The following is a 25912-nucleotide window of genomic DNA, read 5'->3' as shown; positions in this document are numbered from 1 at the left end:
CTTGGAAATATTGCATTTTAGTAGTACAAAGCTACTGATTAGTTTTATTTGCATTGCATTTTTTACAAAAAAAATTTCCTTTATGATAGGTGTTAAAACATCTGATAATTGACTTAATACAAAAATCAAATTATGGTTGAAGGCATTTAAGTAATGACTTAAACTGTGTTCCTGAATATGGTCAAACAAGTTGCTCTGTTTACTTGTAAATACTTATCAGTATTCTACTTGACTGATTTTTAAATTCCCCAATTTGTTGTAACAAAATTATTCTTTACAGGTACTGAGAAGTCTTTCTCGTTTTGACTGGAGATCACAACATACAAAAGCTGTCGTACAACATGAGCCAGGATCAGGATTTAGTTTTGGTATATATTTTGTTTTGTGTTTTGACTTTAAACTTGTATTTGTTATATATATATGAAACTTTTTAAAAAAGACTTTCTATTTCATTATTTATTTATTATTCGCTGCCACATGGGATATGGGATCTTAGTTCCCTGACCAAGGATTACACCTGTATTCCCTGCAGTGGAAGCTGGACTCTTAACTATTGGATCAACAGAGAAGTCCATGTATGCGACTTTTTATATGTAATTATCTGAAATATGTTTGTAAACAAACTTAATGTCTGTCATCATCTGTAGATTGTTCAGTTAGTCACACCCATCCTTTCTGATCTTGTTTTCTTCTTCAGCTGTAGTACCCTATACATACATCTGTATTATCAGCGTGTATATATATTCCTGCCATTTTAAAGTATATCAGTTCAGTTCAGTCGCTCAGTCGTGTCTGACTCTTTGCAACCCCATGAATCACAGCATTCCAGGCCTCCCTGTCCATCACCAACTCCTGGAGTTCACTCAAACTCATGTCCATCAAGTTGGTGATGCCATCCAGCCATCTCTTCCTCTGCCATCCCCTTCTCATCCTGCCCTCAATCCCTCCCAGGATCAGGGTCTTTTCCAATGAGTCAACTCTTCCCATGAGGTGATCAAAGTATCAGAGTTTCAGCTTCAGCATCAGTCCTTCCAATGAACACCCACGACTGATCTCCTTCAGAATGGACTGGTTGCATCTCCTTGCAGTCCAAGGGACTCTCAAGAGTCTTCTCCAGCACCACAGTTCAAAAGCATCAGTTCTTCGGCGCTCAGCTTTCTTCACAGTCCAACTCTCACATCCATACATGATCACTGGAAAAACCATAGCCTTGACTAGACAAACCTTTATTGGCAAAGTAATATCTCAGCTTTTCAATATGCTATCTAGGTTGGTTATAACCTTCCCTCCAAGGAGTAAGTGTCTTAGTTTCATGGCTGCAATCACCATCTGCAGTGATTTTGGAGCCCCCCAAAATTAAGTCTGACACTGTTTCCACTGTTTCCCCATCTATCTGCCATGAAGTGATGGGGCCAGATGCCATGATCTTAGTTTTCTGAATGTTGAGCTTTAAGCCAACCTTTTCAGTCTCTTTCACTTTCATCAAGAGGCTTTTTAGTTCCTCTTCGCTTTCTGCCATAAGGGTGGTGTCATCTGCATATCTGAGGTTATTGATATTTCTCCCGGCAATCTTCATTTCAGTTTGTGCTTCTTCCAGCCCAGTGTTTGCCCAGCGTTTCTCATGATGTACTCTGCATAGAAGTTAAATAAGCAGGGTGACAATATACAGCCTTGACATACTCCTTTTCCTATTTGGAACCAGTCTGTTGTTCCATGTCCAGTTCTAACTGTTGCTTCCTGACCTGTTTATTGGTTTCTGAAGAGGCAGGTAAGGGGTCTGGTATTCCCATCTCTTTCAAAATTTCCCACAGTTTACTGTGATCCACACAGTCAAAGACTTTGGCATAGTCAATAAAGCAGAAATAGATGCTTTTCTGGAACTCTCTTGCTTTTTCCATGATCCAGCAGATGTTGGCAATTTGATCTCTGGTTCCTCTGTCTTTTTTAAAACCAGTGTGAACATCGGGAAGTTCACGGTTCATGTACTCCTGAAGCCTGGCTTGCAGAATTTTGAGCATTACCTTACTAGTGTGTGAGATGAGTGCAATTGTGCAGTAGTTTGAGCATTCTTTGGCATTGCCTTTCTTTGGGGTTGGAATGAAAACTGACCTTTTCCAGTGCTGTGGCCACTGCTGAGTTTTCCAAATTTTCTGGCATATTGAGTGCAGCACTTTCACAGCATCATCTTTCAGGATTTGAAATAGCTCAACTGGAATTCCATCATCTCCACTAGCTTTGTTCGTAGTGATGCTTTCTAAGGCCCACTTGACTTCACATTCCAGGCTGTCTGGCTCTAGGTGAGTGATCACACCATCATGATTATCTTGGTTGTGAAGCTCTTTTTTGTACAGTTCTTCTGTGTATTCTTACCACCTCTTCTTAATATCTTCAGAAACAACAAATCAACTGTTTCATGTGAATAGTCTTCAACTTAGAAAAGAATGCAACAAATACTTCTTAAACACTATTAGATACACATTGCTAGGTTTCTACTAATAAGCCAGAGTCTAGTTTGGCCATCATATATGGAACAGCAGTTTGGTGCTAAATGTGGTTCTTAGTCTTGGGATTGGAGAACCATGTGGTGTTGGGGGAAAACAGAATAACATTTGCCTTCCCCTTTTCTTTCAAAAATGAAGACCAGGCAAAAAATTTGAAATAATAACACCTTTCTTCAGCATCCTTTGCCCCCTAGAGTGCTTCTTGCTTCAGAAGTATTACCGTTTCTCTAGTTTAAAAACCCATTTTCTCAATTCACTTGGTCTCAGAAAAAAGTTAAAAGGCAGCTGAGATAATTAAGTCATACCCTGAAAGAAATAACAAACTCAAAACTCCCTAGGGTTAACATTTTCAGTTTTTATTTTTTAAGATTGTCAGCATCCATATAAAGTTTTTTCAACAGAATTAAGTGAAAATTTCACATCAATGTGAGGATAGCAGTTTGGGACACTGTATCTTCTTATTTTCTTATTGAGATATTAACATAGGTTTGGTATCATTGCTATTTAGTTTCAGTTTGTCACATACAGATTCATACCCAATAGTAAGAGACTAGTAGTAGAAATCTGTGGTGATTTGGTGAGTGACAGAGGATGAGATAGATATAAGTGTTTTGGAGGGAGATTGTGGAGATCAAGTAAAGGAATAGTGATAACACCTGTGACCAGTTGCACTATCTATAAGACAAGGTTTATTTGAAGATTAAATTATACGACATAGGTAAAATCCTAGCATATAGTGATGGGATCAAGGTACGTTCTCAAACAAAACATAATAGATCCAAGCTTCCCTACCCCTTTGCCACTCACAATTTTGATATGTTGTTGTTGTGCAGTCGCTAAGTTGTGTCTGACTGTTTTTGACCCTATGGACTGCAGGACTCCAGGCTTCCCTGTCCTTCACTGTCTCCCAGAGTTTGCTCGAATTCTGTGCATTGAGTTGGTAATGCTATCTAACCATTTCATCCTCTGCTGTACTCTTCTTTTACCTTCAATCTCTCCCAGCATCCAGGTCTTTCCCAATGAGTCAGCTCTTTGCATCAAGTGGCCAAAGTACTGAATCTTCAGCATCAGTCCGTCCATGAGCATTCAGGGCTGATTTCCTTTAGGATTGACTGGCTTGATCTCCTTGCTCTCCAAGGGACTCTTCAAGAATTTTCTCCAGCACAATTCAAAAGCACCAATTCTCCAGCACTCAGCCTTCTGTATGGTCCAACTCTCACATCCATACATGACTACTGGAAAAACCATAGCTTTGACTAGATGGACCTTTGTTGGGCAAAGTAGTGTCTGCTTTTTAATATGCTGCCTAGGTTTGTCATAGCTTTCCTTCCAAGGAGCAGAAAGAAAGAAAGTGAAGTCGCTCAGTCGTGTCTGACTCTTTGCAACCCCATAGACTGTAGCCTAGCAGGCTCCTCCATCCATGGGATTTTCCAGGCAAGAGTACTGGAGTGGGTTGCCATTTCCTTCTCCAGAGGATCTTCCTGACCCAGGGATCAAACCCGGGTCTCCCACATTGTAGGCAGATGCTTTACCGTCTGAGCCACCTGAGAAGCCTTGCTCTAAGGAGCAAGCATCTTTTAATTTCATGGCTATAGTCACCGTCAGCAGTGGAATCCAAGGGAAAAAAAAAATCTATTACTGCTTCTACTTTTTCCCCTTCAATTCACCACCAAGTGATGGGACTAGATGCCATGATCTTCATTTTTTGAATGCTGAATTTTAAACCAGCCTTTTCACTCTCCTCTTTCACCCTCATCAAGAGACTTTAGTTCCTCTTCACTTTCTACCGTTAGAGCGGTATCATCTGCATATCTGTGGTTGTTGATATTTCTCCCGGTGATCTTGATTAGAGTTTAGGATTCATCCAGCCAGTATTTCAGTCCAGTATTCCACGTGATGTACCCTGCATATAAGTGAAATAAACACAGTGACAATATATAGCCTTGATGTACTCCTTTCTCAATTTGGAACCAGTTCATTGTTTCATGTAAGGTTTTAACTATTGCTTCTTGACCTGCATACAGGTTTCTCAGGAGACAGGTAAGGTAGTCTGGTATTCCTATCTCTTTAAGAGTTTTTCACAGTTTGTTGTGATCTACACAGTCAAAGATGTTTGTGTAGTCAATGAAGCAGAAGTAGATATTTTTTGGAATTCCCTTGCTTTCTCTATGATCCAACAAATGTTGGCGCTTTGATCTCTGGTTCCTCTGCTTTTTCTAAATCCAGCTTGAATATCTGGAAGTTCTCAGTTCATGTACTGCTGAAGCCTAGCTTGAAGGATTTTGAGCATAACTTTACTAGGATGCAGAACGAATGCAATTGTACGGTAGTTTGAACATTGCCCTTCTTTGGGATTGGAATGAAAACTGACCTTTTCCAGTCCTGTGGCCATGGCTGAATTTTCCAAATTTTGTTGACGTATTGAGTGCAGCACTTTAACAGCATCATTTTTTAGAATTTGAAATAGCTCAGCTGGAATTCCATCACCTCAGCTAGCTTTGTTGGTGGTGATGCTTCCTAAGGCCTGCTTGGCTTCGCCCTCCAGGCTATCTGACTCCAGGTGGGTGACCACCCCAACTGTGGTTATATGGGTCATTAGGACCTTTTTGGTGTAGTTCTTTTGTATGTTCTCACCACCTCTTCTGCTTCTGTTAGGTCTTAACCATTTCTGTCCTTTATCATGCTCATCCTTGCAGGAAATGTTCCCTGGATATATCCAGTTTTCTTGAAGAGATCTCTAGTCTTTCCTATTTTATTGTTTTTCTCTACTTTTCATTGTTCATTTAAGAAGGCTTTCTTATCTCTTCTTGATATTCTCTGGAACTCTGGATTTTATCTATAAAATGAGAGATTTGATTTTAGGCTATTGAATACCAAATTTCTAATGTCTTTTATATTTTAGTTCACACATCCCTATACAAATTATCGCTATAGTCCTAAACATTCTTATTTTTCATTCTTACCTTTCTGTCTTTTCTTTCATTCTTCTTGCCCAAAACATCATATATCACTCTTAAATTTTACCTATCCTTTAATGTTGGATGCAGCTGTAATAAAACTGCATGTTAGTGTGGAATTGAAAAAAATCAGTAGTAATTGGCTTCTGTGCTTGGTCCAGCCACCCTATTTCTTTCATTAATTTAAGAAGCCTTCCCACCACTTTTGTCAGTTGCTTTGGGCTCCTTTGTAAACTTAAGTTATCTGAGTTTAAAGGAGGAGTAAAATTGAAGTTATGGTATTCTTCTGATATTTTGTACAAGTTTAATTGGTATATGGTCACTGGTCATGTCTTACCTCCCTAATAGATTGATTCTTGAGGTCAGGATATGTCTTACATATTAGTTTCATTTTGGTATTAGTAAAAATATGATGATTCTGCTTCAGAGTTAAGAAAAATTGTTTTTACTTTAATACTGGAAGAGAAAAACTTGTTTGTATCTGTTACTCATTTGTAAAAGCGAGAAATCCTACCTACCTTTTTGGCATTAATATTGACATAGATTTAATTATATGGTACAGTGAAATCTTGAGTAGTCTGAAAGCACATTGCACTATAACTTTCTGGCTATCAAAGGTGAAAGTCTCCATTATAATTATAAATATCTACATACTGACTCAGAGAAGGCAATGGCACCCCACTCCAATACTCTTGCCTGGAAAATCCCATGGATGGAGGAGCCTGGTAGGCTGCAGTCCATGGGGTCGCTAATGGTCGGACACGACTGAGCGACTTCACTTTCACTTTGCACGTTCATGCTTTGGAGAAGGAAATGGCAACCCACTCCAGTGTTCTTGCCTGGAGAATCCCAGGGACAAGGGAGCCTGGTGGGGTCACACAGAGTTGGACACGACTGAAGCGACTTGGCAGCAGCAGCACATACTGACTTCATTTTCTCAGCTCATTGTCCTATTTAAATATTTTAAAAATAACTTTCCCTTAGCATTCACTGAACAACAGAAGGAATTTCAAGCTACTGCTCGTAAATTTGCCAGGGAGGAAATAATTCCAGTTGCTGCAGAATATGATAAAACCGGCGAGGTAGGTATATACACTTTAAGGAGTGAACATCTTTGACAAATTTTACAAGATTTTAAATATAAGTAGATTTTAAATATAACTTTTTTCTCTATTATATTTCTTTCAGTACCCTGTCCCATTAATTAAAAGAGCCTGGGAGCTTGGTTTAATGAATACACACATTCCAGAAAGTTGTGGTAAGCTTTCTTTACATTTTTAATCCTAGCATGCATATGAACAAGAAAACTCTAAAACTCTATTCAGTCATTCTTTCAAATATTTGTCACCATTAAATGGTTTTGTACCTATGTGCCCCTGTGTAGTGGAGAAGGCAATGGCAACCCACTCCAGTACTCTTGCCTGGAAAATCCCGTGGACAGAGGAGCCAGATAGGCTGCAGTCCATGGGGTTGTGAAGAGTCGGACACGACTGAGCAACTTCACTTTCACTTTTCACTTTCATGCATTGGAGAAGGAAATGGCAACCGACTCCAGTGTTCTTGCCTGAAGAATCCCAGGGATGTCGGAGCCTGGTGGGCTGCCGTCTATGGGGTCGAACAGAGTCGGACACCATTGAAACGACTTAGCAGCAGTAGCCCCTGCTTCAACGTTTGCCAGCTTTTAGAAGCCTTGTACTCAGAGGCATTCTTCCTTCTTTATAACTGGTTCCAAAGTGGGGTTTTCCTGGTAGCTCAGATGGTAAAGAATCTGCCTGCAATGCTGGAGACTCAAGTTCAATCCCTGGGTCAGGAACATCCCTGGAAAAGGAAATGCAACCCACTCAATTATTCTTGCCTGGAGAATTCCATGGACAGAGGAACCTGGCAGACTACACCCCATGGGGTCGTAAAAATCCGAGTCAACCTAGTGATTAAATCACAATGTTAACTTAATCCTTGTTAATTCTCTGTCTAGGTTGGTTGAGTTGTTGCTTTTAAATTCTACTTTCAATTTTACATTTAATTGAGACTTCCTTTCACTCCTTTCCTCAAAGGGTCAAACTTTTAGCAAAGTTGAATCAAATTTTTACAAAATCAAGGTGAAGCAGGAAGACAGGTCCACATTACAAATAGTAAGAGAGCTTTTTGAAATTTTAAAACTAATTTTAGCTTTATATAACAAAGTATACTCTGTTACTGTACTGGCCCAAAATCTTTTAGTTTCTTGTGTTATAGATATTATATTTGTAAATTTGCTTTTAAGATCAAGTTAACCTAATTTTTGTATTGCAAGTCATTTAAATAATTTGCCTTTATTTCTGTTGAGATATGCTATGTATTACAATGGGCTCTTAAAACATTTTGATATCGTAGGAGGTCTTGGACTTGGAACTTTTGATAACTGTTTAATTACTGAAGAATTGGCTTATGGATGTACAGGGGTTCAGACTGCTATTGAAGCAAATTCTCTAGGGGTAAGTTATTTAGAAAATTAATTGGCTAACCGAGCTGTGGTTAATGAAAAAATCCTGCTAGGTTAGGTTAGTTGGCAGAACACAGTTTTCTTTTAAAAACAAAACAAAACAGACAAAAAAAAACACACAAGGTTCTGCAATGAAGCCTGGATTTTTACTCCATGAGTTGATTGTTCTGACCCTGTTGTCATTAGTACTTGGTGTCCTGCCTGTCCTTGTGGGGAAACTACACTTGGCTGTGGCTTCAGTGGCAATTCTTAGATAAGGTCATTCAGGAGAAGGGTTGGGATGACTTGCTGCCACTGCTGGCAATGCTGAAGTTTAGTGAATAAGTCTTAGGAGACCTGATCATATGTACCACGTCATTTATTATAAATTTAATTATTTATCTGTGCATTTTACTACAGTAGATGTTTACATATTACATTACGAACAAGTCCTATATAACTTAGTTGTATGTGCATACTTGGATTAACAGATTTATATCCTTGTGGTGTTAGCTCTCTGACTTAGAGGCAGAATAAAGGCCATTTCTTTGGGCTTACACTTGGGGAAAATAGTTGTCTTGTTTTGAATTATAGTGTTATATTTGAATTTACTAGGAATTCCCTGGAAGTCCAGTGGTTTCAACTCTGAGTTTTCACTGCTCTGAGGGCCTGGGTTCAGTCCCTGGTTGGGAAACTAAAACCCCACAAGCTGTGCAGCGAGGCCAGAAATAAAGAAAGAATTGACATACCTAATTTTAAAATATCTTGTTTTTTTAATGTCACTTCCCTTTGGTTGACAGCAAATGCCTGTTATTATTGCTGGAAATGATCAACAACAAAAGAAATATTTGGGGAGAATGACTGAGGAGCCATTAATGTGTGTGAGTATATGCAGCAGCTACTTTATTTCACACTTAAGAAAGGAATAAAAATAGAAGAAGAAAGGAATAAGCATTCTCTTTTTCCTTTTCAGTCTGTATATATACATTGGGCTATATAGCATGTTAAGACAAAAGCAACATATTTAAGTACAGTAGTGTTTCTGGGATGCCAAAAAGTTTCATAAAATTATTCTCTTGCCTGTTTCCAGAAAAAAGAAACCTACTTATGATGTTTCTAGGATGCCAGAAAAGTATCATGAGAATTCTCTAACTTATTTCCAGGCAAGAAATATCTACTTAATGGAGCACTCTGGAGCTCTCGAACCGAGTAGTTGTGTGTCGGGATGTTCAGATTGAATATATAATTCTAGGTGTTTGAACTAATAGTTTATTGAACTAATAAGAAATTAATATGACTGACAAGGTAACTGTTGAATGACTGAGTGACATCAGGAGGAGAGTTATAGATTTTATTTAATTTTCTGAGATTTACTCAACTAATTTTTAAATTGGATTTTTTTTAAAAAGATATTTTCATACATTTTACACACATGCATACTGAGTTTTTATTTTGAAAGTGACTTTACATAAGGATTTTTTCTTTCTTTTGGGTATTAGTCAGACAGATTTCAGTCTAGGGTCTGATTGTGATACTGAAACATAGTAAATGGTTATTAGTTTTGAGCTACTTGTGAGAATCAGTCTGAAAGAATAGAAAGTAATATTTGAAAATATTTTAAGTTTATTTCAGGGCCTAAATTTCAGGCAAACTAATAAAAGACATTTATATGTATTTCCTACTTAATTGTCAATTTGTTTCAACAAATGAAAGTTTCTTAGAAGGCTAAATTTCAATATTATCTAAGAATTGTGTGAAACATCCAGGTTCTTTTCTTGTAATGTATAAAATGTTAGAAACAAGCTAAAAAATTGTAGCATAGAGAGATGGTTAGAAGAACTTAATGTACTGATAAGAGTATTTGTAATTATTAGTTATAAATAGGTATTTCTAAAATATTAAAGTCTTTTAAAAGTAGTTTAAATATTTTAAACATTTCTTTGACAGTTTTGTTTGTTATTCATATCTTTAATTATGTAAAAATATATTCATTCTAGTCCCTAAAGTATTCTGATCTCTGAATTAATAAGGTTTGCTGTACATTTTCCCTCTTCTAGCTCATAATATATACTCAAATATGTATCTAGTGCAATTGATATACTCAGATATGAAGCCAAGGGTGAAAATGAAAATAATCAATAGGTATATTAATTCACAGTATTGCTTAATTTATACTGTTTCAGTTAATGCCCAATAATATTTATAAAATTATAGTACTATTGTTTTTTAAAACTTTCTAGAAATTAATATTTAAAAATTTTTTCTGATTATAAAAATGATATAGAAGATTTAGAAAGATATGAAGAAGAACAAAAATGTCTGTAATCCCTCAGATATGAAGTTAACTGGTATAACTGTCTTACTGTATTACTGTATATTCTATTTGATTTTTTAATACATACAGATGTATTTTTCACAGTTATGATCATATGTGCAGTTTTATATCCTTTTTAATATAATAAGCATTTTTATGCTCTACTTTTTAAATACTGTGATATTTTTTACTATATAATATGCTATCTAATTGATGTACTATAAATTATTTCACTAGTCCATATTATTGAATATTTAAATTCCTTAGATTGTTGCTTTTAAAAATAATGTCATGGTAAAAATTTATACAGAAAAAGATAAGTCTTTGGGTTTAACTTTACAGGGTTAGTACATATTTGTAAGATTTAATCTCTTGCCAGATCGTGTGATCAGTTATACTCTTGTTGAGGATATGAGAACAGAAATAAATAAGGGTAACACTATAATTATTTTTTTTATTGGAGTATAATTGCTTTACAGTGTTGTGTTAGTTTCTGCTGTATAATGAAGTGTATCAGCTATATGTACTCAACACATATATCCCCTCCTCTTAGACCTTCCTCCTACTCCCTCCATCCCACCCCTCTAGGTTATCACAGAGCAAGGAGCTATATAATTATTTTTCAATACCACTTAGTACAGAAAAATTTTCCAAAAATCAAAACTAATTGTATTATTGTATATATATTAAAATAATAAGAAACCTATTTCTTTTTTAAAAATTGGGTTAAATTTTTTAAACAGCATATACCTAAAATATATACAGTATTAGATGACTAGAAACAAGTATTAGACTGTTGGAACAAGCTTGTCATAGGCAAGACCTTCAGTAAACTTATTTGTCCAAACATGGTCTAAGAACTTTGAAGTGTCTGAAAAAAACCTAACAGTGGTAAGGAAAACTCTTGTCATAAAACCATGCATTTCCAGTGGAACTGGGAAGTATTAATAGCTGAAATGTAACTGAAACAATGCTGAAGTTGAGGTCCCAAGACCTGTCTTCAAGCAATGTAGTAGCAGTAAGATCTTATATAGTTACTTAGCTTCAAAATCTCTTCTGAAAATAGGGCCTATAACATCTTAGAAGCATACTGTAAGATAAAGTACTTATGTTTTTATAAGAATATCTTCACATAGTGTCCCTTTTGCAATATAATAGAGAAATTTCTTTCATACCTAATACCAGGGGAAACTTTGTTTCTCTTTAACTGCCATTCATTCATCCATCCATTCACTTAATATCTGAATTCCTTGCTATATGCCAGTTTACACTTACAGGTAGAATTTTTTGTTTTGGTAAGTAGGAAGCATAGAGCCAGTTTTATAGTCCTCTGTTAGTAATTATCTGAACTTCAAAGCATGTGTTACAGTATATTATTCTTCTAGTTTACTTTTACTTCACTGTGATTAAAAAAAAAAACAAACATGTAATATATAAACTACCTCCAGTCCGTTTAGAGTGTAAGACCAAACAAGTTAGTAATTTAATAGAGAACAATGCAAAATTGGGTAGTAAAATCTACAAAAATAAAGTGGTAGCATCATCACTAATAAGCTTATAATGTTATTCTCATTCTTCTAAATTTTTGAATACTGTGTACCAGGTGGACTTAGAATAAAACAGTGAATAAAACTGGGCTCCTGCTCACAACAGACTGGTAGACCCTCAGATCCTTACCCAAATTGTATTATTATATTTGTATTATTGTATCATAGGATTTATACAATTATGCAAAATAAATTCTTCATAAATAAATAGTTATGAATAAAAGAATATTATTGTAATATATTATCTTACTATTTAAGAATATTAATATCTTTAAGAATACTAAATAAATATATTTTAAGACAATTAATCTTTTGATATTTATAATAATAATAAGAATATTATTTTAATATATTTATATAAAAATAAATACGAATTTTCTTGAATTACAGTGTAGTAATGAAGACATTTTCTTGGCAAAACTCTATTAGTCTTTGCCCTGCTTCATTCTGCATTTCAAGGCCAAATCTGCCTGTTACTCCAGGTGTTTCTTGACTTCCTACTTTTGCATTCCAGTCCCGTATAATGAAAAGGACGTCGTTTTTGGGTATTAGTTCTAAAAGGTCTTGTAGGTCTTCATAGAACCGATCAACTTCAGCTTCTTCAGTGCTACTGGTTGGGGCATAGACTTGGATTACTGTGATACTGAATGGTTTGCCTTGGAAATGAACAAAGATCATTCTGTCATTTTTGAGATTGCATCCAAGTACTGCATTTTGGACTCTTTTGTTGACCATGATGGCTACTCCATTTCTTCTGAGGGATTCCTGCCCGCAGTAGTAGATATAATGGTCATCTGAGTTAAATTCACCCATTCCAGTCTATTTTAGTTCGCTGATTCCTAGAATGTCGATGTTCACTCTTGCCATCTCTTGTTTGACCACTTCCAATTTGCCTTGATTCATGGACCTGACATTCCAGGTTCCTATGCAATATTGCTCTTTACAGCATCGGACCTTGCTTCTATCACCAGTCACATCCACAACTGGGTATTGTTTTTGCTTTGGTTCCAAACACCCTCTTCCAACAACACAAGAGAAGACTCTACACATGGACATCACCAGATGGTCAACACCAAAATCAGATTGATTATATTCTTTGCAGCCAAAGATGGAGAAGCTCTATACAGTCAACAAAAACAAGACCAGGAGCTGACTGTGGCTCAGATCTTGAACTCCTTATTACCAAATTCAGACTTACACTGAGGAAGTAGGGAAAACCGCTAGACCATTCAGGTATGACCTAAATCAAATCCCTTATGATTATACAGTGGAAGTGAGAAATAGATTTAAGGGCCTAGATCTGATAAATAGAGTGCCTGATGAACTATGGAATGAGGTTTGTGACATTGTACAGGAGACAAGGATCAAGACCATCCCATGGAAAAGAAATGGAAAAAAGCAAAATGGCTGTCTGGGGAGGCCTTACAAATAGCTGTGAAAAGAAGAGAGGCAAAAAACAAAGGAGAAAAGGATAGATATAAACATCTTACTGCAGAGTTCCAAAGAATAGCAAGAAGAGATAAAGCCTTCTTCAGCGATCAATGCAAAGAAATAGAGGAAAAGAACAGAATGGGAAAGACTAGAGATCTCTTCCAGAAAATTAGAGATACCAAGGGAATATTTCATGCAAAGATGGGCTCGATAAAGGACAGAAATGGTATGGACCTAACAGAAGCAGAAGATATGAAGAAGAGCTGGCAAGAATACACAGAAGAACTGTTCAAAAAAAGATCTTCACAACCCAGATAATCACGATGGTGTGATCACTCATCTAGAGCCAGACATCCTGGAATGTGAAGTCAAGTGGGCCTTAGAAAGCATCACTACGAACAAAGCTGGTGGAGGTGATGGAATTCCAGTTGATCTATTTCAAATCCTGAAAGATGATGCTGTGAAAGTGCTGCACTCAATATGCCAGAAAATTTGGAAAACTCCGCAGTGGCCACAGCACTGGAAAAGGTCAGTTTTCATTCCAATCACAAAGAAAGGCAGTTCTCAAACTACCGCACACTTGCACTCATCTCACATGCTTGTAAAGTAATGCTCAAAATTCTGCAAGCCAGGCTTCAGCAATACGTGAACCATGAACTTCCTGATGTTCACGCTGGTTTTAGAAAAGGCAGAGGAACCAGGGATCAAATTGCCAACATCCACTGGATCATGGAAACAGCAAGAGAGTTCCAGAAAAACATCTATTTCTGCTTTATTGACTATGCCAAAGCCTTTGACTGTGTGGATCACAGTAAACTGTGGAAAATTCTGAAAGAGATGGGAATACCAGACCACCTAACCTGCCTCTTGAGAAATCTGTATGCAGGTCAGGAAGCAACAGTTAGAACTGGACACGGAACAACAGACTGGTTTCAAATAGGAAACGGAGTACGTCAAGGGTGTATATTGTCACCCTGGTTATTTAACTTAAATGGAGAGTACCTCATGAGAAACGCTGGGCTGGAAGAAACACAAGCTGAAATCAAGATTGCTGGGAGAAATATCAATCACCTCAGATATGCAGGTGACACCACCCTTATGGCAGAAAGTGAAGAGGAGCTAAAAAGCCTCTTGATGAAAGTGAAAGAGGAGAGTGAAAAAGTTGGCTTAAAGCTCAACATTCAGAAAACGAAGATCATGGCATCTGGTCTCATCACTTCATGGGAAATAGATGGGAAACAATGGAAACAGTGTCAGACTTTATTTTGGGGGGGCTCCAAAATCACTGCAGTTGGTGATTGCAGCCATGAAATTAAAAGACGCTTACCCCTTGAAAGAAAAGTTATGACCAACCTAGATAGCATATTCAAAAGCAGAGACATTACTTTGCCGACTAAGGTCCATATAGTGAAGGCTGTGGTTTTTCCTGTGGTCATGTATGGATGTGAGAGTTGGACTGTGAAGAAAGCTGAGCGCCGAAGAATTGATGCTTTTGAACTGTGGTGTTGGAGAAGACTGTTGAGAGTCCCTTGGACTGCAAGGAGATCCAACCAGTCCATTCTGAAGGAGATCAGCCCTGGGATTTCCTTGGAAGGAATGATGCTAAAGCTGAAACTCCAGTACTTTGGCCACCTCATGCGAAGAGTTGACTCATTGGGAAAGAGTCTGATGCTGGGAGGGATTGGGGGCAGGAGGAGAAGGGGACGACAGAGGATGAGATGGCTGTATGGCATCACGGACTCAATGGACGTGAGTCTGAGTGAACTCCGGGAGATGGTGATGGACAGGGAGGCCTGGAATGCTGCAATTCACGGTGTCGCAAAGAGTCGGACACGACTGAGCAACTGAGCTGAATGAAGACAAGTTGCAATGGAAGCAAAAGTGGCTTCTGCCAAAAAAAACATCAAATTACTCTGTGGCAATCAAATAAGACAAAAACCGTCCGTTTTGTATAGAAACACAAACCCATACACTTCATAAGCTCTAAAAACTATACATTATAAACCAGAGAAATGTCTAATAGCACATTTCAAGGAAAAAATTTCCAAAGTTATCAATACTTAAAATTTCGGTATTTTAAAGTGTTATTTTTTCTGAACAGTTCATTTGTATAATACTTTTTTGTTGTTGTTATGATGCTGAAAACATCTTTGAATCTCCAGGTAGGAGAGTAATCTAGTTAACTTTATGTGTCATCTGAATTTCCTCTATCACATATCTGTGAAAAGACCATCTAGCTCATGTTTTCCTATCTCGGAGTCACAGGCTCCTGAAGCAGCTGCATTTGGGAGTATCTCTGACCATTAGAACACTTTTCTAGATTATGTGCTCCTGAAGAAAAGGATTGTGTCATTTCTTTTTATCATTTCACCGCCTGATACCCTAATAGGTGTTCAGTAAGTTTGAATAATTTCATAGTAGTTTTCTCCTATCAAGTCAAATTCTTTCCCTTGCCTATATAACCCTTCAGCTATTTCATTATGGCTATCATGTGAATCTTATCTTTTCTAAGCTAATTAGAGCCAGTTTTTCTCATCTTTTTTTCACAGTAAAGTCCCATCACTTTTTTAAAGTTGACTCAAAATATCGTAGAGTTAAATATAGTACTCTAACATGGTATGATAAGTAGAGTAGAATGGTTTCATCACTCTCATTTTAGATACCATGGTCAGTCACGTCTGACTTTTTGTGACCCCATAGATTATAGCCTCAGAGAAGGCAATGGCACCCCACTCCAGTATTCTTGCCTGGAAAATCCCATGGGTGGAGCAGCCTGGTAGGCTGCAGTCCATGGGGTCGCCAAGAGTCGGACACAACTGAGCGACTTCACTTTCACTTTTCACTTTCATGCATTGGAGAAGGAAATGGCAACTCACTCCAGTGTTCTTGCCTGGAGAATCCCAGGGACGGGGGAACCTGATGGGCTGCCATCTATGGGGTCACACAGAGTCGGACACAACTGAAGTGACTTAGCGGCAGCAGCAGCAGCAGCAGCAGCAGATTATAGCCTCCAGGCTCCTCTGTCCATGGGATTTTCCAAGCAAGAATACTGGAGTGAGTTGCCATTCCCTACTCCAGGGGATCTTCCCAACCCAGGGATTGAACCCACATCTTTAGCATCTCTTGCATTGGCCAGTGAATTCTTTACCACTAGTGCCACTTTTAGATAATCTAAACGAGAAGTAGTTCTGAAGAATGGACAGAAAATAATTTTGTTTGGGACACATTTTGTTTAAGGTATTTATTACCAAGAAGAATGTCTAATAGATAAATCCATGTAAGAGGGTAAAGGTCAGGGGAGAGGTAAAGCCCGGAACTGGAGACTTAATAGGCTATTCAGTGAGTATACCAAACCTTAACACCAATGGGGAGACTGATTTGGCAATTTAAGTCGATTAAGTTTTATATAAATCAACAGTGCTAATGCTATGATCCGTATGATTTATGTTTAGATCTGACCTTTACCTTCCTACACGGACTTATCTCTTAGACATTATTTTTGGCTAGACTTAAATAATTGATAAAAAATAAATAAATCCATTGATGCCTTTGAATTGTGGTGCTAGAGAAGACTCTTAGGAGTCCTTTGGACTACAGGGAGATCAAACCAGTCAGTCCTAAAGGAAATCAGCCTTGAATATTCATTGGAAAGTCTGATGCTTAAGCTGGAGTTCCAATACTTTGGCTTCCTGATTCCAAAAGCTGACTAACTGGAAAAGACCCAGATCCTGGGAAAGATTGAAGCAAAAGGAGAAGGGAGTGATGGAGGATGAGATGGTTAGATATAGCATCACCTACTTAATGGACATCCGGTCCCATCACTTCATGGGAAATAGATGGGGAAACAATGGAAACAATGTCAGACTTTATTTTTTTGGGCTCCAAAATCACTGCAGATGGTGATTGCAGCCATGAAATTAAAAGACGCTTACTCCTTGAAAGAAAAGTTATGACCAACCTAGATAGCATATTCAAAAGCAGAGACATTACTTTGTGGACTAAGGTCCGTCTAGTCAAGGCTGTGGTTTTTCCAGTAGTCATGTATGGATGTGAGAGTTGGACTGTGAAGAAAGCTGAGCGCCGAAGAATTGATGCTTTTGAACTGTGGTGTTGGAGAAGACTCTTGAGAGTCCCTTGGAGTGCAAGGAGATTCAACCAATCCATTCTGAAGGAGATCAGCCCTGGGATTTCCTTGGAAGGAATGATGCTAAAGCTGAAACTTCAGTATTTTGGCCATCTCATGCGAAGAGGTGACTCATTGGGAAAGAGTCTGATGCTGGGAGGGATTGGGGGCAGGAAGAGAATGGGACAACAGAGGATGAGATGGCTGGATGGCATCACTGACTCGATGGACGTGAGTCTGAGTGAACTCCGGGAGTTGGTGATGGACAGGGAGGCCTGGGGTGCTTTGATTCATGGGGTCACAGAGTTGGACACGACTGAGCGACTGAATTGAACTGCACTTAATGGACATGGATTTGAGCAAACTCCGGGAGATATTGAAGGACAGGGAAGCCTGGCGTGCGCAATCCATGGGGTTGCAAAGAGTCGTACATGACTTACTGACTGAACGACACCTGAACTGCTAGTACTTTGACCTGCACAATGCTATTTCATTCTTCTGTGCCTAGATCTGCTTGCCTCATTTATTTGTCCTTCAAGACTTATCTCCTCCAATGAGTATTCATTGTATCTTCTCCAAAAGTATTCTTATTACCCTCCTTATCACTCACCTCCCACCCTTCTGTAGGTCTAAGTAGTTATTTCTGATGTCCTTATGGTCCCTTACTACTTTGAATTAAAATGAACTGTTAAGATTGCTCTCTTTGGACTAAGTACCTTAAGGGTGAGGAACTTGTGTCTTTAGGCCTTTTATTCACAGTTCCCATCACCCAGTTAACGTGAATGAACTTCAGCAACCCATTGGTCACCCTTCCACCTTCCCTTTATCCTCTTGGGAAATCTGTATGCCTTCCACCATCCCTGCCTCTTGAGAAATCTGTATGCAGGTCAGAAAGCAACTGTTAGAACTGGATGTGGAACAACAGACTGGTTCCAAATAGGAAAAGGAGTATGTCAATGCTATATATTGTCACCGTGTTTGTTTAACTTATATGCAGAGTACATCATGAGAAAGACTGGGCTGGATGAAGCACTAGCTGGAATCAAGACTGCCAGGAGAAATATCAATAACCTCAGATATGCAGATTATACCACTCTTATGGCAGAAAGTGAAGAAGAACTGAAGAACCTCTTGATGAAAGTGAATGAGGAGAGTGAAGAAGTTGGCTTAAAGCTCAACATTTAGAAAACTAAGATCATGGCATCTGGTCCCATCACTTCATGGGAAATAGATGGGGAAACAGTGTCAGACTTTATTTTTTGGGGCTCCAAAATCACTGCAGATGGTGACTGCAGCCATGAAATTAAAATATGCTTGCTCCTTGGAAGAAAAATTATGAGCAACCTAGATAGCATATTAAAAAGCAAAAACATTCCTTTGCCAACAAAGGTCTGTCTAGTCAAGGCTATGGTTTTCCCACTCGTCCATACATCCATGTATGAATGTGAGAGTTGGACTGTAAAGAAAGCTGAGTGCCGAAGAATTGATGCTTTTGAAATGTGGTGTTGGAGAAGACTCTTGAGAGTCCCTTGGACTGCAAAGAGATCCAACCAGTCCATCCTAGAGGAGATCAGTCCTGAATATTCATTGGAAGGACTGATGCTGAAGCTGAAACTCCAATACTTCGGCCATCTGATGTGAAGAGCTGACTTATTTGAAAAGACCCTGATGCTGGGAAAGATTGAAGGTAGGAGGAGAAGGGGACGACAGAGGATAAGATGGTTGGATGGCATCACTGACTCAATGGACATGGGTTTGAGTAGACTCCAGGAGTTGGTGATGGATGGTGAGGCCTGGTGTGCTGCAGTCCATGGGGTGGCAAAGAGTCAGACACAACTGAGTGACTGAACTGAACTGAACTTATCCTTTTATCCATTACTGTTTACATCTTGTCATACCTCTGTTGAAGAGCCCTAAGAGGCTCCTGTTCTTTCTACCAGATAAAAATTTAACTTAGTGTAATAAAAGTGTTTTTTGTCATCTGTTCCCTTCCTTTCTTCCCAGATTAATTTTCTACCATTCCTTTATATGCTATAGAATCTGTATACATGTTATAGAATCTGATTATCCTTTAAGTATTCCTTTTCATTTTTTGAGACTTAATTTAAGCATCACCTCTGGAAGCTTTCTGGACACCCTAAAACTAAAGCTAGTTTTTTAAGCCCTTTATGTATGACTATAATACTTAGATATGTAATTACAGTATAGTATTCTATAGTATTCATCTCTACTGTTACATTGTAAAAATTTTGAAGACAAGATATTTTCATCTCCTCTTTTATAATCTGGTAAATAGTAGATACTACTCAGTACATGTTTGAATGAATGAGTTCATGTGAAATTGAATTTAACTTGGTTGAAGATACCTAACATTTTAATTTTTGACATAGATATTGGTATTCTTCATAGTGAAGGACAGGGAAACCTAGTGTGCTACAGTTCATGGGGTTGCAAAGAGTTGGACATGACTTAGCAACTGAACAACAATAATTGGTATCCTACATCTTGCTTTAAATTACATATTAAATGTTTTTACATTTAAAGAGTTTGATTCTGTAAGAACATTTTATTTTTACATATTTTAAAATATTTAAAATTATTGACAAAAAATAAGATACCTTTCTGGTTCTAAATGTTCATAATTTAATAATTAACATTTATTTCCCTTTTTCCATATATTCAAGGCCTATTGTGTAACAGAACCTGTAGCAGGCTCTGATGTAGCTGGTATAAAAACCAAAGCAGAAAAGAAAGGAGATGAGTATATTATTAATGGTCAGAAGATGTGGATAACCAATGGAGGAAAAGCTAATTGGTATGTTGTTTAAAACATCTCTGTACATTGTTTCTTCATTACTTCATATTCAGAATCTCCCCCTCTCCTTTCCTTTGTTATTAACCACCACAATTAAGATAAGTTTTATTCACGGAACTGGATGGTCCATAAAAGATTATAAATAATTGAGTAATTTTCAAAAGTTCTAAGTCCTGAGCTATTTCTTCAAATTGTCTCAGAAGTTTAATTTGTAAAATAAAACAAAAACACTTGCTCTAGTTGAATCTAATTAGGAAAGCTAGAGCTCCATCTACTTGGCTCGCTACACCTACTCTCCATACTCTGCACCAGAACCTCCTTGGAGCCATTCCCCTAAGACTCTGAGGGAAAAAGGAAAGTCACTGGTATAGCACATTTCTCTAATCCTGAGCAATAAGCATTATCTTTTAGAGTGGACAGAATTTTACTTTAATAAAATCTAAAAGGCCCAAATACGTAAGTTCAAAAATAGTGACATGAAGTTCAACAGAATGCCATAAAATCACTTGTATAAATATAAAATATTGAAGGAAAACATATTTGATAGCACTATTTGTGAAAAAAAAAATATGAAAAAAGGGTCAATAGGAATCAACCATCCAATGTATCTGCTTTTAAGAAGTGAATGTAGTTTCTTGCTGAAGTATCGCGTGAAACAAACAGGAAAAAATGGCAGCAGGACTAGGAAACACTTTAAATATGTCCACCACTTTATGAGTGTTCAATATTATGGAGTGCTAGATATTGTTGGAGAAGGCGATGGCATCCCACTCCAGTACTCTTGCCTGGAAAATCCCATGGACGGAAAAGCCTGGTGGGCTACAGTCCATGGGGTCGAGAAGAGTCGGACACGACTGAGCGACCTCACTTTCACTTTTCACTTTCATGCATTGGAGAAGGAAATCGCAACCCACTCCAGTGTTCTTGCCTGGAGAATCCCAGGGACAGGGGAGCCTGGTGGGCTGCCGTCTATAGGGTTGCACAGAGTCGGACATGACTGAAGCAACTTAGCAGCAGCAGCAGATATTGTTATTTTTGAGTTATCATAATATCACCAAGTAATAAAAAAGTGAAGAAATGATTACAATGTAACAAGTGAGAGAAATCCAATAATGGGACTAGAAACTTTCACAACTATAAGAATTCATTAAGTACAACTCATCATGTAATAAGACAAATTAGGTAAAATGTGAAACTGGAAAAGGAGTTTTTACTATTTTTTTAAACTATTAAGCAAAACTGTAGAATGAGTGGTAGTTTTATTAGTTTTAAGCACAAAAACTAAATTTGCTGTTTAAGGAATTAAAAAAAAAATTCTTCTATTCCAGGCTATTTAGAACATGGGTTACATGGATGTTTGGATGTTTTTGCCTTTTCTCCTCATGTTGCATTTTAAAATCTTTCTGGGAAAGAAGTAGATGTGGGTTGAAATACTAGCTCTGCCACATCATAAGATTATGACCTGGGCAAGCTTTTAAATCTTTCTGATGCTTCATTTCTTCTATAAAATGGGAGTAATAATAATTGGGGTTGTTGGGAGGGTTAACTGAGATGGGAGTCATCATATGTTGTATGTTGTTATCTGATACTGTTATCTTTATCATCATGTTTATTAGGTATTTTTTATTGGCTCGTTCTGATCCGGATCCTAAGGCTCCTGCTAGTAAAGCCTTTACTGGCTTTATTGTGGAAGCAGACACCCCAGGAATACAGATTGGAAGAAAGGTAAGTGTGTACTTATAGTGATCAAGGCCTCCAATATTGTTTTAACTATAAATTTAAAAATTACTAATTTGAGAGTATGGGCCCAAAAGGGGAAAAATATTTGAGTGTTTGTGAAAAACACACACACACACTCACAATTATGCATATGTTTATAATCTTGTTATGAAAAAAAAAATTACTAATTTCAGTTTCCTTTATTGAAAACATTTTGTTTGTATTAAGTTGCAATAAAAATAAAGCTGCATTTGATGTTATCGGGTAAAATATTCCTTCCTGAAGATTTTTAAGTTGAGAATAGTCATTTCAAGTCATTTGAAAGAGTGGCCAAATTGTATACAATTTGTATACATATACAATTCTTTATGTTTACAGTTTGTCTATATTCTCATTGCTCCTGCTTCTCATGCTGCTTATTAAAAACCAGATTATATTTTTTTCTTAAGAAGGGTCATGGTATCTACAACTTCCTCTCAAATAATTCAACAAATAATGCTAATAGCTAATCGTTATACACACACAAAAAACACAGAAATAAAGCAAATGTGCCAAAATTGGTGAATCTAGGCAAAGGTATATAGGTATTCGTTTTACTCCTTGCAGTTCTTCTGTTGGTTTGAAAATTTTAAAAATAAAACATTGAGGGGAAATAACTATCTTGGCAATTTCTTTTTTCGTATATATATATATCATTGAAGTATAGTTGATTTATAATGTTGGATTAATTTCTGCTGTACAGAAGGCTGACTCAGTTATATATATATCTTTTTTTTCATATTCTTTTCCATTATGGTTTATCACAGGATATTGAATACAGTTCCCTGTGCTATATAGTAGGACCTTGTTGTTTATCCATTCTGGATATATTAGTTTACATCTGCTAATCCCAAACTCTCAATCCTTCCCTCCCTCACCACCCACCTTGGTAACCACAAGTCTGTTCTATGTGTCTGGGAGTCTGTTTCTGTCTTGTAGATATGTTCATTTGTCTTGTATTTTAGATTGCATATATGTGCTCAGTCACGTCCAACTCTTGTGACCCCCATGTACTATAGCCTGCCAGGCTCCTTTGTCCGTAAGATTTTCCAGGCAAGAATACTGGAGTGAGTTGTTATTTACTACTCCAAGATTCCACATATAAGGTGATATCATATTGTATTTGCCTTTCTTTTTCTAACTTACTTCACTTAGTAGGATAATCTCTAGGACCATCTAAGTTACTGCAAATGGCATTATTTCATTCTTTTCATGGCTGAGGAACATTCAATTGTATATATATACCACATCTTCTTTATCCATTCATCTGTTGATGGACATTTAGGTTGGGTTCATGTCTCAGCTATTGTATATAGTGCCACTAGAAACTAGAGGTACATGTATCTTTTCAAATTATAGTTTTGTCTGGGTATATGCCCAGGAGTGGAATTGTTGGATCCTATGGTAACCCTATTTTTGTTTTTTTGAAGAACCTCCATACTGTTTTCTGGGCTTCCCTGGTGGCTTAGATGGTAAAGAATCTGCCTGCAATGCAGGAGACCCAAGTTCAATATCTGGGTCTGGAAGATCCCCTGGGGAAGGGAATGGCTACCCACTCCAGTATTATTGCCTGGAGAATTCCATGGACAGAGGAGCCTGGTGGGCTATGGGTTGCAAAGAGTTGGACACAACTGAATGACTACCATTTCTGCTTTCATACTGCTTTCCATAGTGGTAGCATCAATTTATATTCCCACCAACAATGTAAAAGGGTTCCTTTTCTCTACACCCTCTCCAGCATTATTTGTAGGCTTTTAATTTATTTATTTTTTAATTGAAGGATAATTGCTTTACCAAATTTTGTTTTCTGTCAAACCTCAACATGAATCAACCGTAGGTATACATATACCCCTTCCCTTTTGAACCTCCTGCCCATCTCCCTTCCCATCCCCCCACCCCTCTAGGGTTGATACAGAGCCCCTGTTTGAGTTTCCTGAGACATACAGCAAATTCCCCTTGCCTATCTATTTTTCATATGGTAATGTAAGTTTCCATGTTACTCTCTGCATACATCTCACCCTCTCCTTCCCTCTCCTCATGTCCATAAATCTGTTCTCTATGTCTGTTTCTCCACTGCTGCCCTGCAAATGAATTCTTCAGTAACATTTTTCTAGATTCCGTATATATGCATTAGAATACAGTATTTATGTTTCTCTTTCTGATTTATTTCACTCTGTATGATAGGTTGTAGGTTCATCCACCTCATTAGAACTGACTCAAATGTGTTTCTTTTTATGGCTGAATAATGTTCCAGTGTGTATATGTACCACAATTTCTTTATTCATTCATCTAGGACATCCCCAGGACATCTAGGTTGCTTCCATGTTCTAGCTATTGCGAATAGTGCTGCAATGAACAATGGAATATATGTGTCTTTTTCAGTTCTGGTTTTCTCAGAGTATATGCCTAGGAGTGGGATTGCTGGGTCATATAGTGGTTTTATTCCTAGTTTTTTGAGGAATCTCCATACCGTTTTCTATAGTAGCTGTGTCAATTTATTTGTAGACTTTTTAATGATGGCCATTCTGGCCAGTGTGAGGTACCCATTGTAGTTTACATTGCCATTTCTGCAATAATTAGTGATGAAGAGTATCTTTTCATGTCCCTGGCAATTTCTTAGCAAGTTAAACATGCACTTACCACATACCCAGCACTCCTAGATATTTATCCAAGAGAAATAAAAACAAGGACCTATGTTTATAGCAGCTTTATTTATAATTACTGAAAACTTGGGAGTGGCAGGGCAGTGAGGGATGCCCATCAGCTGGCGAGCAGATAAAGGATATATGGTACATCCATTTAGGGGAATGCTACTCTGAAATACTGATCAGCAGCAACATGGATGAATCTTAAAAGCACTTTGCTAAGTGAAAAGTCAAACACAGAAGGATCACCTTATTCCATTTATATGACATTCTGGAAAAGGAAAAACTTATGGATGAAATCAGATTGGTGATTTCTTGGGATTGGGAGTAGAGTAAGGGAATTGACTAAGAGAGTACAAAGGAACTTTTAGGCATGCTGAAATATCTTCATTGTGGTGATAGTACATATGCATCTGTCAAAACTATTAGAAATGTATATGTTAAAGGAGTCAATTTTTCTATATGTAAATTCCATCTCAGAACACCTAATTCTCAGAGGTGGAGATAAATATTAATAGAAGTTCAACTTTTACTCAGTACATTGCTAGCTCTATTAGTTAAGCTAAAATTAAATGTTCCAAAGCAAGTTATGTTAAATGCTTTTACTGACATTTGTGGTAAAAAGATAGTCTTCAAACATACAATGAAATTTGTCTTTGTGGGTAATATGTACATGTAAACTTTAGACTACTGTTGGTTTTGTTGACGAAAAAAGATGAACAACTTGAGAGCTGTGAGTTAAGTTTTACTGGGGGCAAAATGAGGACTGCAGCCTGTGAGACAGGACCTCAGATAGTTCTGAGAGACAGCTCCAAAGAGGCAGTCAGGGAACGTCAATATATAAGATCTTGGTGAAGAGGGAGTTCAGTGCAATCAAGTGCTTACTTTACAGAGGTTTTCTGCTAGTCCCAAGGAGCTAATGTCACCATGAAGGGATTTAGTGATTTTTCTAGCCATTCCCTTCTCCATGAGATCTTGACTCAGGGATTAAACCCAGGTCTCCCGTATTGTAGGCAGATTCTTTAATATCTGAGCCACTAGAGGGAAATGGGAAGGAGGAGTGTCTTAATAGGACTGTTAAGTTTCCCAGGAGACTCTGGGATCATGAAATCAGCTCCTGAAAATATCCAACTATCTAAAGAACTGGTAGGTCTTTACCAGGGCTTCCCTGGTAGCTCAGCTGGTAAAGAATCCCCCTGCAGTGCAGGAGACCCGGGTTTAATTCCTGGGTTAGGAAGATACCCTGGCGAAGAGATAGGCTACCCAATCCTGTATTCTTGCCTGGAGAGTCCCCATGGGCAGAGGAGCCTGGTGGGCTATAATCCAGTCCATGGGGTTGTAAAGAGTTGGACATGACTGA

At 37.6% G+C, this 25912-nt stretch overlaps 1 protein-coding gene across 2 annotated transcripts in view; it reads left to right on the top strand.

The window, feature by feature from the left end:
• Positions 1–25912, top strand: part of LOC120856983 (medium-chain specific acyl-CoA dehydrogenase, mitochondrial) — a 40844-nt gene that overhangs the window by 3182 nt on the left and 11750 nt on the right. Inside the window, exons 2-8 of one of the 2 annotated variants that reach the window (XM_040232546.1) lie at positions 281–368; positions 6443–6540; positions 6647–6716; positions 7832–7932; positions 8720–8800; positions 20019–20149; positions 21766–21874. In XM_040232546.1, the coding sequence (XP_040088480.1) occupies positions 281–368; positions 6443–6540; positions 6647–6716; positions 7832–7932; positions 8720–8800; positions 20019–20149; positions 21766–21874 (678 nt within the window). The remainder of the gene's footprint in view (positions 1–280; positions 369–6442; positions 6541–6646; positions 6717–7831; positions 7933–8719; positions 8801–20018; positions 20150–21765; positions 21875–25912) is intronic. The other variant, XM_040232547.1, reaches the window with a different exon arrangement.

Source organism: Oryx dammah, unplaced genomic scaffold, assembly GCF_014754425.2.
Source record: "Oryx dammah isolate SB20612 unplaced genomic scaffold, SCBI_Odam_1.1 HiC_scaffold_28, whole genome shotgun sequence".
In the NCBI taxonomy this organism is placed as follows: Eukaryota; Metazoa; Chordata; class Mammalia; order Artiodactyla; family Bovidae; genus Oryx; species Oryx dammah.
This window is presented reverse-complemented; position numbering and strand designations above follow the sequence as displayed.